The sequence below is a fragment of the Aplidium turbinatum genome, chromosome 10, assembly GCF_918807975.1.
Source record: "Aplidium turbinatum chromosome 10, kaAplTurb1.1, whole genome shotgun sequence".
Lineage (NCBI taxonomy): Eukaryota > Metazoa > Chordata > Ascidiacea > Aplousobranchia > Polyclinidae > Aplidium > Aplidium turbinatum.
The window spans coordinates 17166609-17179339 of NC_137481.1; the positions used below are offsets into that span (position 1 = coordinate 17166609).

General features: G+C 38.0%; 1 protein-coding gene across 1 annotated transcript; it reads left to right on the forward strand.

Annotated features, from left to right (window-relative positions):
• Positions 1-3184: 3184 nt before the first annotated feature.
• Positions 3185-9696, forward strand: LOC145778179 (testis-expressed protein 264 homolog). Its single transcript, XM_082589616.1, has 4 exons — positions 3185-3504; positions 5310-5531; positions 5635-5771; positions 8286-9696. The coding sequence occupies exons 1-4, from the start codon at positions 3238-3240 to the stop codon at positions 8389-8391; spliced, it is 732 nt and encodes a 243-aa protein (XP_082445742.1). The 5' UTR covers positions 3185-3237; the 3' UTR covers positions 8392-9696.
• Positions 9697-12731: the final 3035 nt, after the last annotated feature.

Consider the following 12731-nt stretch of genomic DNA (forward strand, 5'->3'; position numbering starts at 1 on the left):
TTTGTCGTGGTGTCCATGTTGTTAATTTTTTAGTCCATCTATTGTCCTGATATCTTGCTATATGACCTGCCCAGGACCATTTTAGTTTCTTGATTGTGCTTAATAGGCTATATCTCGTAATTTCGTTTGGTTTCTGATCCATTCGGCAAAACATAATACCTGCTCTTTATTTATAGCTATTGTTAGCCTGAACTTGGTTGAAATATTTCCGTTTTATGAGACGCTGGCAAAAAATAGCGCTAGAAATTAGCGCCGACGCCGTCAATTTCTTTAAGAGCTTATGCAGTCCTTTACGCCGTAAAGTTTTTAGGCAATTCGCGCTGACGCCATCAAATTATTTAAATGACGCGTACAACACTGGTAATGGATCCTGAAAACGATGTTGGTCTGTAGGAAAATATGTATAAATTACCGTGGATCTGCAATTTTCCTAATTCCAGGCCTCGAAATTCGTTTTTGTTGAAGGCGGACAAACGTGTCCGGTCTGAGTAGCTATCTCGGCGGACAAATCAAGTCTCACGGCGGACATACCAGTTTTAGCGTCGATCGTCATGCTTAATCACTTTATCTTGAAATTCTTCGCCATTTGAGAACTATAGCTACGGTACGAATTAGAAGGATTTTTAAAATTTCAGCGAAGTCACTGACTCTGATAAGCTTTCATCAGACCAACGACGTGCGCTTGAAGAGTCAAAGCGCCATGTAACTGCTTAATACGTCGCATAACTAATTAACTTCCACCGAACGAGGTCGTGTGGCCTCTTGCGTCACAATGCTCTGGGCACGAGTGGGAAAACTTCTACACTGAAACGCTACCATTTTCTGTTGTGCAAAGTTTCTCTAGGCTTTTTTCTTTAGGTTTATTTTTGCGCATTATGTGAGCGAAAGTGAATTTTCCCTGGGCTTTTTCTTTCTTACTGTAATACCAAAACTTAACAAATTTTGCTGCATCTTGCTGTAATTGCCGACTCGTATAATCTAATTTTGTAACCAACTATGCCTTATCAATATTACTCGGAGATCAAAGCAAGACATTGTGACGTAAGACTTGAACTAAGTTGCGCGTAATTAGTGTAAAAGTAACGGTAATCCCCATCGGTTCTTAGCGAAGACTTCACCTTTGTTACGCTGATTCAATGTCACCAATCGTTGAAGCAACGTAATTATCGAAAGTTTTCCTGCTTGAATGGAACCTAAGAGATACAGTATTCACATTTTCTAGATGCGCGCTAGAATGCACGGGAAATTATATTTTTGCAACAATTGTTCGTGCTATGCAATGACGATTTCTATAAATATTTCTCGGCGGACAAATATGACCGATCTAGATGGTACTTCCCGCGGACATCACATGCTGTGACGGCGGACATGACCGCCATGAATTTCGAGGCCTGTAATTCTTATTTATTTAGTGAAAAAATATCAATCCAAACATTTTAAAGACTTGAGAACACTGGAATGGCCCATTTTGGTGAGTCCGATCCCTTAACGGGGGATTTTTTCAAGTTTTTTTTAAAATTATTGGGTACAGTAGCCTAATTATCATTGCCGTTTTAGGGTTAGAGGTTAGGAACTCACCGAATTGGACTCACCGAATCGGACTCACCGAATAGTAGCAGACCCTGAGAACACAATAGCAGTGATTACATTACTCATCAATTGATTGATTGAATCTTTATCCTCGGACTGGGAAAGCTTCTTGCAGAGCTTAATCCTGGCAGTTTCGCATACTTGTAGAAGCTTTGAATCACTGACACAGGCCTGGTCACCGAGATTGACAGAGTGAAGTTTCCGATTGTTGAAGTCTTGTTGCCAGGGAATTATTCCATCCATTAGATGCCGCTGAATGGAGAGCAGTTCTTAACGTGCGTTGCTCAAGCGCACACACCGAGAGTCGAACCAGCGCCGCTTGATCTTGAAGCTTTTTCGTTCCAGAAGTCACGCTAACCAACTGAGCTATCGGGGTGGACCTGGTTTTTTTTCGCTGAGACTTCTCGGTCATTTGACCAAAATGACTTGAAAAAAATTCCGTCATTTTTTATTTATTTCGGTCATTTTTTCTGATGAAAATATTTCCTTTCAAGTAGCTGATACAAACCAGACTTTGCACTTCCTGACTAGCTTCAACATTAAGTTTCGCTGAGAACTGTTGTTTTTTTTTCGGACATTTTGACCGAATTGACTATATTTTTTTCAAACATTTTGCTAAAAAATCGGTCAATGACCGAAAGAAAAAAACCCAGGGGCGGACGCCATTACACAACGCAACAGTGAAAAAAAATTAATTTATTAAAGAAATTAAAATGAACAACACAGCATAAGAAACACGAAAACACAGAGGAATTAAAATGATTTAACAAAGTCTTCAAATATTTTGACTTGCTCTGCGTAACGAGTGCGGGCGAGACGTACTATGGCATCATAGTTAGTGCATTGCCATTTGTTGCCTTTAAGAGGCAGCATGGATGCAACAGATATTACGTCACATGCTGGGAAAATGGAGATGTCCTGATATAAAATCATCCGGGACATTTTACATACTTCAAACATGTGCTATGTTCCTGTTACTGACAAATAAATCATTGATTGATTGACATTTGTAAATTTGCCTCCGGCTCTGAACACCCCCACACTAACCTGTATAATATACATGTTTAAATAAGTTTCTACATTCTCTAATGCATATATCTGAATTATATCTGCATCCAAGGCAAAGGCTCACTCTTTATTACACTTCCTTACCTTTTCCATGACCAGATCAAAACGGATATAATAAAAGCATGACCGCTCTTGCGCAATCGTAATATTACTCGAATGCGCAATATTTACTATCGTCATCTAGCGGTTGCTGTTTTTAACTTTTATTTGCCACATGGCGCTAGAGTATTATTTTCCGATTTTATTGATGTTTCAATGGCAATTCTAGGTTCTCCAGAAGAGATTTAACAGCAAAGTTAGTGCAGACGGTCAAAAAGTTTTCAATTTTATTAGGGACAGGGTTTTGAGCCTAGGTGAAATATTTGCTGAAATCTGAAAAGTGTTTTTTTTCTAATTTTTAGTGCAGAAATAGGGATAGCAATCTTTTTGCCTGTGCCATTTCAGTTTTTGAGTTTAAACAAACATTAGCCTGTTTTATTTGTTACGGGCTATTTTACCAAAAATTTGTGTTTAGGGGAATCACTATACATGTTTTTGTCTTGTTAGGTGTGTTGTGCAGTGTAAGTATTAAGTAAAAAAATGTTGGGTTTATTTGAAAACATGCCTGTACTGGTAATATTTATTTTGGTATCATGTGTAACTTCAGCAATTGCATGTTTTTTGTATTACATTGGAATACTTCGCCAAGTTAAAGTCAAAGTCGGAAAGCCTGTTTTGAGGAATGTTTGGATTGCATACAAACAACATGTGGGTGCTTACAAAAACTGTGGACCACACTTCAATGAAGTTATCACATTGTGTCCTGATTTAGACACTATTGGAATATATTATGATGATCCAAAAGTTGTAAGTGAAAATTCCTATTGGTAATTAGCTGTGTTGGTGAACACCAGAGGTGGGCAGTAGCGCGCTACTTTTGTAGCGGCGCTACTTTTTTGGTAAAAGTAGCGGCGCTACTTTTTAGTTGGAGTAGCGGCTGCAGTAGGGCGCTATTTTTTTCCAAAGTAGCGGGAGAGGCGCTACTTTTTTCAGTCGCACTCCTGCTACTTTTTAATTTAAATTGAAAAAAATGCTTGTTTTTTTTGCAATACTGGCGTGGTCAAGCAGCTATATAATCGGCTTGGTTGCAAAGTTTCGGTTTTTTCTAGCTGACGTCAAATTCTTCGGCGAATATCTCCGTCTGATGAAGCCTATCTGCCAAGCTTTAGACATTCTCCAGGGCGAGTCCAAGGCATATTAAGGAGTCTTGCTTCCAACCATCACAATTTGCGGGAAGAAGTTGACCGAGATCAGTGATCTTGTGACCTGTGAGGAGTTGAAAGTGAAAGTCCTTGAAGGGGTGCAGAAACGATTGAACAAGTGCTTCAACAACATGAAATGCGTTATGGCATCATGTCTTCATCCCTCCTTCAAGACGTCGTGGCTACAATTTCTGCACTGCGTTTCCATTGATGATGCTGACGCACTGCGAGAAAAAGTCAAGACAGATGTAATTCGACTGTTGCGGGAGACATCAAGCCAGGTTGATACCGAGAAGAGTGACACCAACACCAGTCATGACTCCGAGGATGTATTTTTTGGAGTGTTTGCGCCATCCCGTGAAACGTCGATGCAGAAGGAAGCAGCAATTGTGGACGCTTTTTTTCGGACAAGAGCAAGTCCTTGAGCTTTTCGAATACTGAGTTAAAACATCTGTTCATTAAATACAACACCCCCCATTCCTTCCAGTGCTCCGGTGGAGAGACTTTTCTCTGTTGGAAAAGATGTGCTTAAGCGAAAGCGGGCAGGACTTATTGGGTCTGCTACTATTCGGTGAGTCCGATTCGGTGAGTTCCTAACCTCTAACCCCTAATCCTAATCCCGAACCCTAAAACGGCAATGATAATTAGGCTACGGTACCCGATAATTTAAAAAAAAAATTGAAAAAATCCCCCGTTAAGGGATCGGACTCACCAAATCGGACTCACCGAAACGGGCCATTCCGGGACTTATTAGTGACTCTCATTTTGAAATGCTCGTGTTTTTGAAACTTAATTAACATTTAATTTCCCTTAGAATGTGTTTTCTATAACGACATTAAAATGACAGCGTGAACGAATGATAACATTCGTTTTCAAGGTCATTTTTGAGTCACTAGGGACTTGAGTGTTTCCTAGTGTCATTTTAGACAAAAGTAGTGGAAGAAGTAGCGGTAGCGCGCGCTACTTTGGCCCGAGTAGCGGTAGCGGGTAGCGCACAACTTTTGTAAATTGGTAGCGGTAGAACGCGCTACTTTGGCCCAAGTAGCGGTAGTGGGTAGCGCGCTACTTTAAAAGTAGCGGGTGAACACCAGATAATTAAAGTTTTTTTTTTCATGCAAACTTTATTTTGTCTCAAACATACCCTAATCTGCATTTTAATCTTCAGCAGTGTTTATTGAAGCAATGGTTCCAAACTTTTCTTACTATTTGTTGCAACAATCAAGTAAAACCTGCATGTAATACTTGTTTGTGTCTTTTACGATATTAGCAAGAAATAGAATTTTGTTTATTACAAATACACCATTACCGTACATTATGTGAGGTTATGTAATACTATGTGTGTTGTGTATCTTGCGCATTTGTGGTACCCACTATTCATTTAATGTTAAGAAAAAATTGCTTTCATTTTAGGTGCCTCAAAAAGAACTTCGTTACATTGTGGGTGTTGTTCTCTGCGACGGGGATGAGAAGCCTTCTCAGAGTCTTGTTACACTTCTTTCTTCACACAAATTCCACACTTTTCTGCTGCCTTCAGTAGATTATGCTGTTAAAACTACATTCCCAAACAAGTTCCAGTTCTGTTGCATGATTGCCCCTTGGAAAGTCTATCCTGCTCTGAGTGCTTATGTTGAAGTGAGCATAGACCAGATCTTTTTTTTTTGCTACATTTTCATTGAAATACTGCTTCAACAATGAAACATATTTATCTTTGTAATAATATTGTTGCATTTTACAGGAACATAAGTTGTCGCCTCACCCGTTCATTGAATTATACTCCAAAAGCAATATATATTACATGGCTCCACTCAGCAAGCAAAAGGACTTTTATGTTCCCGAAATTGACTGCAATAGTGAGACACCATCAAAGCCAAGGTTCTCCACTTTCATTTTCCTTTCATTCTTCAGTGCATTTTGTGATTTTAAATGACTTAAAAACCTATATATTTCATAAGTTTGATAGGCCTACCCTATACCAAAGAGCTTAGTATTCTCCAGTTTAAAGGACTTTGTTTCTATGCACAACAATACCCATTAATCAAAACCATTAGAAGATTTTAAAGTGAGTGTTAAATTTTTAGCTGATATTTCCTGCCCTAACATGAAAGAAAGAATCTTTAGAGTAAATAAAATACAATTTTGTTTGAAATTTTTCCACCCAAAGGAGATGTCGTGTATTGTATCCAGGCTTACGTCCGGTAGTTGAAGATTTTAAATTAAGAAGACGGGAAAGCAGAGGAGCCAATCTTCATGTCCACCTTCAGGCATGTCTCAAAGTGTCCTGCCAAAGCCACGGCAGCACGCTCTTGAGCGGTGTCGAAGGGTTCTCGCCACTCGGCTATGCAGCCGACAGGAGATGATAGTAATGAGGTTAACACATGGTATCTAACTGCACGGGTCTGCTACTATTCGGCTAGTCCGATTCGGCTAGTCCAAATCGGCTAGTCCGATTCAGCTAGTTCCCTATTCGGCTACAGTCCAATTCGGCTAGTCCTACTCGGCTAGTTCCGTATTACTAATACTAATCGATTCCTCTGCCATAATAAAGTAACATCAACTGAGAGTCTAACGAAGGAAGTAACCAAAGGAATATAGGTCATGTAACGCCGAAACCCAGGTTTATTCTAAACTGCCACTTAGGTTTTAACTTTATCTTTTATGTCAAACGCTATTTGGCAACTGTCTTTTTTTCGTTGACACGTTTTCGCTGAGACTTAATGAGATAAAGTTTTGATGTAAAACACTTATTTTGAACGAACCCACACAATAAAATTCGTCATTGTACAATTACATTGATCAACGTCTGTAGACGTTAAATCAATGTAAAAATGACGGATTTTGCCGCCTGGGAAGGCACTCAAAGGTAAACACTGGATAAAATGCAAAAGAAACGATGTTGTGGAATAAAATACAAAATTCTCTGAATAAACAGAAGAATCGAACATCCATCTCTCTGTTATCATTTTTAATATAGAAATTCCTTTTTGTGGTCCCTTTGTCTGGAACAAATCCAAACTGTGCTGTTGAAATTTCCGATTTTAGTTTTGGTCTCAATCTCATCATCATGCTTCGGAGTAAGATCTTTGTTAGATGATTCACAAGGCTAATTGTTATGTGGAGTGAGCATTCTGTTGCTCCGGTTTTCTTTGGTAAAGTTATGAATATAGAACGTACCATATCACTAGGGATGTTTCCGGTGTCATAAATGTGATTTAAGATCTCAGTGCTTAGGTCTAAACCCCACTCATCTAAAGCTTCGATAATTTCAACTGTAAAAGAAACGATATTGTGGAACAAAATACAAAATTCTCTAAATAAACAGAAGGCGTCTTTGGATTTAGAATTTTGTAATAGTTGAGGATTCCAATATATTCTAAGTTTGCATGCAGACGGCAACGCAGGATACATGTCAATTTTATCTGAGCAAACATTAATAGTCCAAAAATAAAGTTAATTCGCTTTTTAGTTTTAAGATCCCAGTGGTTAGGTCTAAACCCCACTCATCTAAAGATTCGATGATTTCAACTATAAAAGAAACGATATTGTGGAATAAAATACAACATTCTTTAAATAAACAGAAGGCGTCGTTGGATTTGGAATTTTGTAATATATTCTAGGTTACAGATGGTGACGTAGGGTACATGTCGATATTATGTGAGCAAACATTTCAATTTAATAGTTCAAACATTTTGCGCTAAATTTCATTTCAATTTATTTTTCTTTGTCGGAATGCAAAAGAAACGATATTGTGGAATAAAATACAATTCAAAACTGTAGCCGAATAGGGAACTAGCCGAAACGGGCCATTCCGTAACTGCACTGTTGAATCGAGAAGTGAAATTCTTCTTCTACGCTGACGGCCTCACCAAGACAGGCGTAGATGCGTCCGGCTCGTATTCGTGCGGACATTGGGCTTTTCCACTCAATCATGCATCGATAGAGAATGTCATCTTTCGAATGTGGTGCTGAAGAACAACCCGCATCACTAACGATTGCACCATTGTGGTTCCAATCAAGCTGAAGGTCTGCGAGTGATAACTTTCCGGTGTAGTCCTGGAACATCGTAAACCTGGAGTGGTAAAAGAACTCGGCCTTAGGCTGAAACGAAGAAGGATAAAAAATTGTGCAAATTAGTCGACTCCTTGACCTGGAGGTAAAAGTACGTGTACAATGTTTAAAGAGATGCCGGTAGGCTTTGGCCACCTACGGAGAACAGGCAACTGTGACGTACTAATGTGACAAAACACTTAAGCACATGCTGATATGAACATGAAGATTAGCTTCTTTGGCTTTCGTACTACATCCAATGCTTTCATCACCACGCATGAGGCTGACATTAATTTTTGTAGATGTGTTTAGAATCCTATTAATATTGCTTGTACTTTTTAGTTCTGAAGAAACAGAGAAGGGGGCACCGGCTGCAGATATATCTGATGAAGAAAGTCAGGGAACAGCGTCTTCCTTTGAAGTAATCACTGCCGAACAATGCCAATAGACCAAATAACGAATATTCATGTGTGTAAATGTTTGTGTTGGTAAATGTCTGATGTCTTGCACTTGATGTCTGCTGGCAATTTTTTGTTATGTTTTAAGTGTCCATAGTATCAAAAGTAATTGTCACAATTCTCATTGAGATTTATTTCACATCGATGGATGCTTTTTGCGACCGCACAATATTTCTTGTAGTCCAGACACTAATAGCCTAAAATTATTTTTTTTTAAATAGGACATAACCGGATGTTGTGACTTTTAAGACCTCAGTTTTACTTTTTTGCTTTCATTTTTCTCACAAGCTGCTTATAAAATATACTAATCCTTTTCTACATATTCCACAATGTACAATTGTACATATATACTGATTAATTTTGTCAGGCTGCTCCTTGATCTGTAATGCTTGTCGGAGTTATTTTCACAAATAACTTACACACTTTCTTTTTCTTAAGTCACAAAAATGTACAGCTGTTTGCTTTCCACAATGAGACAAACAATCAGACATGTGTGTCCCGATGTTATACCTTAGCCTCAAATATGGATTTCTATGTTTGTGGAAAGTTTTTAAGTGTGGCTGCTTCTGGAGTCATGTTTCAAGGTGTTCAAACTGCAACGTCAACTGGTGTTTATGTTAATCTTGACATTTATGATTTTCAGCACTATTTATGAAATTGGATTTGAAACTAAGAATTGCTGCCATCACTGTCATTGCTGGTGTGACAGTAGAGTGAATGTAATTTCAAATTTTATTCATGCGATTTTTCAACAATCACAAAAGTGACAACTGCTTATTTTTTCATATAAGATAAATCATAAAAAGCTGTGTATGGTGATTTTATATCACGTTTAATTTGGTGTCAAAAGATTTTGTGCATGTGTATTTAACTTTCTGTTCAAGCGCACTGTTTTACCGACTTGTTATGGTAGTAATGTATTTTTGTCTATAGGCTGTTGAAATAATCGTTCGGTGAAGTACTTTGGCCTAATTCTGTTTTTTGCTCCAAGGATTTATGCCACCAAATATGAAATATGAGACACTTTCTGCGCTCTGTAGAAAAGGTTTTAGTTAAGGTCACACTTTGCACATTCCAAACCAAAGTGGTTTATTGAAAATCAAATTTTTTAGCACTGCAATTTACAATTACAGTAGCACGTGTGATTGACATGTGTTACGTATCTGACTGCATGTTTTTGTCGTAGCCCATGAATGTTTTGTCGCCTACTTGCCTAGTAGGCTATGTATGCTTACGTATAACCTAAGTATTATCTGGAAATTTGTGATGTGTACAACAAGCCGGTGGCAAGAAGACTCGTAGTTTGTTAAATGTGTTTGCTGTTCTAATTAGGCAGGCTAGCATGTTTCTGAATGTAGGCCTATATGATAGCAAAAGAGGAGCTACAAAAATTGCTGAGAAGCTACAAAGCTCATACTTTTGTTTGCGCATTGTCATGATGCGCGAAACGTCAGTGAAGCAATAAAACAAATAGTGTGTTTCACTGTTTCTGCTTCCACTTTCGCATTCATGAGTTGAACGTTGCAGCTGGAATAGGAATGCCAATCAAAAAATTCCAATATTTATTATGAACATTTATGTCATACAAAAGTCCGTAAACATATTAACGACATATTGTCCTGTGACCTATTTCAAATTCACTTTTGCAAAAAAGTGCTATTTAAAAAACTCCGGTTCCGCATTCAACTCACGTTTTTTCAAAACGCACTAAAAATTTCTCACCGCTCCAGCTCGCACAATGATTCTGTTTCGTGTCTGAACTCAATTCCAGCAATGCATGCATTGCATATAGGCCTGTTATTATTCACTGACATTGCATTCAAATTCATTAGGTTAAACTGTAGCAATGGATTAATTATAAATGATTCAAAAATAACATACCGCAGCGTAATGCACTTCTCCGCAACACAAATAAATAAAAATTGCTAGTTGCGTCAAAACAAAAAAGCTTAACAACTGCTGTGACTGACTGCAAAAATGGAATTATGCAATGCCAGATCATTAATTTTGTCTCAATTTGGGAAAATAGGCATTGAATGCCGGTGTGTGAGATGGTGAAAACCTTTATCCGTTATTTTTAACCATAGACAGACAAAACAAAGTAACTTCCGCGGGTGAGGATGGCGAATGAGGAAATGACAGGAGTAACAAACTGGTTAGCAGCAAATAAGCTATCACTAAATGTAAAAAAAACAAAATATATGTTATTCAATAATACCAATAAACTTTCAAACCTCTCTTACACACTGTCTGTGCAATCAACCCATTGAACGTGTCAACACTATCAGTTTTCTGGGCATTCTGCTGAGTGAAGACTTGTCATGGAAACCCCATATGCTATCCTTACTGCAAAAACTTTGGAGTGATCTGCAAGGTTAAGTCCTACTTAAACACCAACAATCTGATTTGCCTTTACCATTCCTTAATCGAAAGCAATCTCCGGTATTGCATAAGTGTATGGAAGCATGGTCATGTAACTGTTTTAAATAAACTTCAAAAGATTTGCAACAAATTTATAAAAATGATTGCAAAACATGAATCAAATCACTCTCAATCCCATAATTTTTTCACAATTGACGAACTATACACAATAGAAACTGCAAAATTTATGTTCAAACTCAAACACAATCACTTACCCCAATGCTTTAATTCTCTATTTCAACTTAATAACAATTTGCACTCAATATCAACCAGAAGCAACAATAACTTTTTCCTCCCCTACTTCTCCAAAAGACTGACTCAACATTCCATCCAGTTTAATGGAGTTAAAGTGTGGAACAATCTCCCGAAAACCGTCACTGAAATTGAAAGCTTTTCAATATTTTGCAGTAAGGGGACGTTCAAATATTACGTAACGCCTTCGAGGGGGAGGGGGGGGGGTATGCAAAGCGTTACGTTAGCGTCACATCGGGGGGGAGCTGGGGGTTCAAGCAAAACGTTACGTAACGCTTTCGAGTACGGAATGGTAGTTTTTTGTGCTGAATTTGTAGTGAAAAAGCGCTACATGGGGGAGGGGGGGATTGAAAAAAGCGTTACGTTGGCGTTACATGGGGGAGGGGGGGGGGTCAAAAATTCGGAAAAAAAGCGTTACGTAATATTTGAACGTTCCCTAACCTGAAAAAGCACTTGCGTTCTGAAAATCAACCTGTAACAACCTATGCTGTAACTCTTTAATTTTCTGACTGTATTATTGATTGTTACACCAAATCCTGGCATAGCATGCCTTTCCAAATGCCACTTTTGTAAATTTATCCTACATATATTACTATATTATACATTAACATATCTTAATATACGTAGGCTATATCTTATCATATATTACACCCGAATAGTTAAAGATGATGATTAGCCTACTATCTTTACTCTTCCATGAATAAGCTACTATACTGTATTGCATAATTTTATATTGCCAGATAAGAATATACAGTAGAACTCGGTTAATCCGGATCTTCGCCTATTCCGGATGAACCTGGAAGTACAAATGAGTCAGGCTTGATAGAACCGTCATCGGTTAATCCGGATCGTCGCCTAATCCGGATGGAATCGCCGGTCAAATCGAATCCGGATTAACCGAGTTCTACTGTATCACTAAGTTACTACAAGCTTGCATCTAACTACCCCCTGATTATTATAAGCTATTATGTTTGTTCAGAGGATCGCTTGACTTTTCGTAAGATTATTGTTTAGATTGGTTTGGAAAAGATGCTTGAAACAGCTCAGACACTACATCCTTCATCGGCACTACCAAAGAATCTCCACCTCTCATTAGCGATACCAAAACACTCCATCCTTCACTGACGCTATAAAAGATGATTCAACTCTTATTGGCAATACGAAAAACACGCTGCTATATCATCATACTTCTTATGCTCTTACATGTGCTGGAAATTAATTTAAAAAACAAAGCTTTTTTACCTATTTTATCTTAATAATGAGCTGCCATATTGTGTATTTGTTCTGCATTCTATAAGCTACTTAATTTCGTTGCTGCGAACACTTCATTTCTGTATAAAACCTGTAAATAGTCCTTGTTTTGATAGTCCCTTATGTAATTTCAATATGTGTGTGTGTATTAGTTTGTTTTTGTGATGTTGTTGGGTTCAGTCGTGTTCTCATTGCTTTAAGAATTGACGCTCCAGTTGTTTTAGGAACGAGGAGGCGACTGATTCTTAACTTATTCATCTACTTGTTTTAATGTATCAGGTTTGGTGGCCGTGCTTAACTATATTTATCGATGCATATACCGTAAAATTAGATCCTTTTATGCACGTCTTAAACCATTATGGTTTTGCCACCTTTTCCTTTTGTTGGTTTTGTTACTGTATTTCTT

What these genes read in the sequence shown, in the direction of transcription:
- LOC145778179 (XM_082589616.1), top strand. Translation starts at nt 3,238, where the DNA reads ATGTTGGGTTTATTTGAAAACATGCCTGTACTGGTAATATTTATTTTG. An exon ending in ATTATGATGATCCAAAAGTT is followed by an intron (nt 3,505 to 5,309) that starts GTAAGTGAAAAT and finishes CTTTCATTTTAG; the next exon opens with GTGCCTCAAAAAGAACTTCG. An exon ending in GAGACACCATCAAAGCCAAG is followed by an intron (nt 5,772 to 8,285) that starts GTTCTCCACTTT and finishes TGTACTTTTTAG; the next exon opens with TTCTGAAGAAACAGAGAAGG.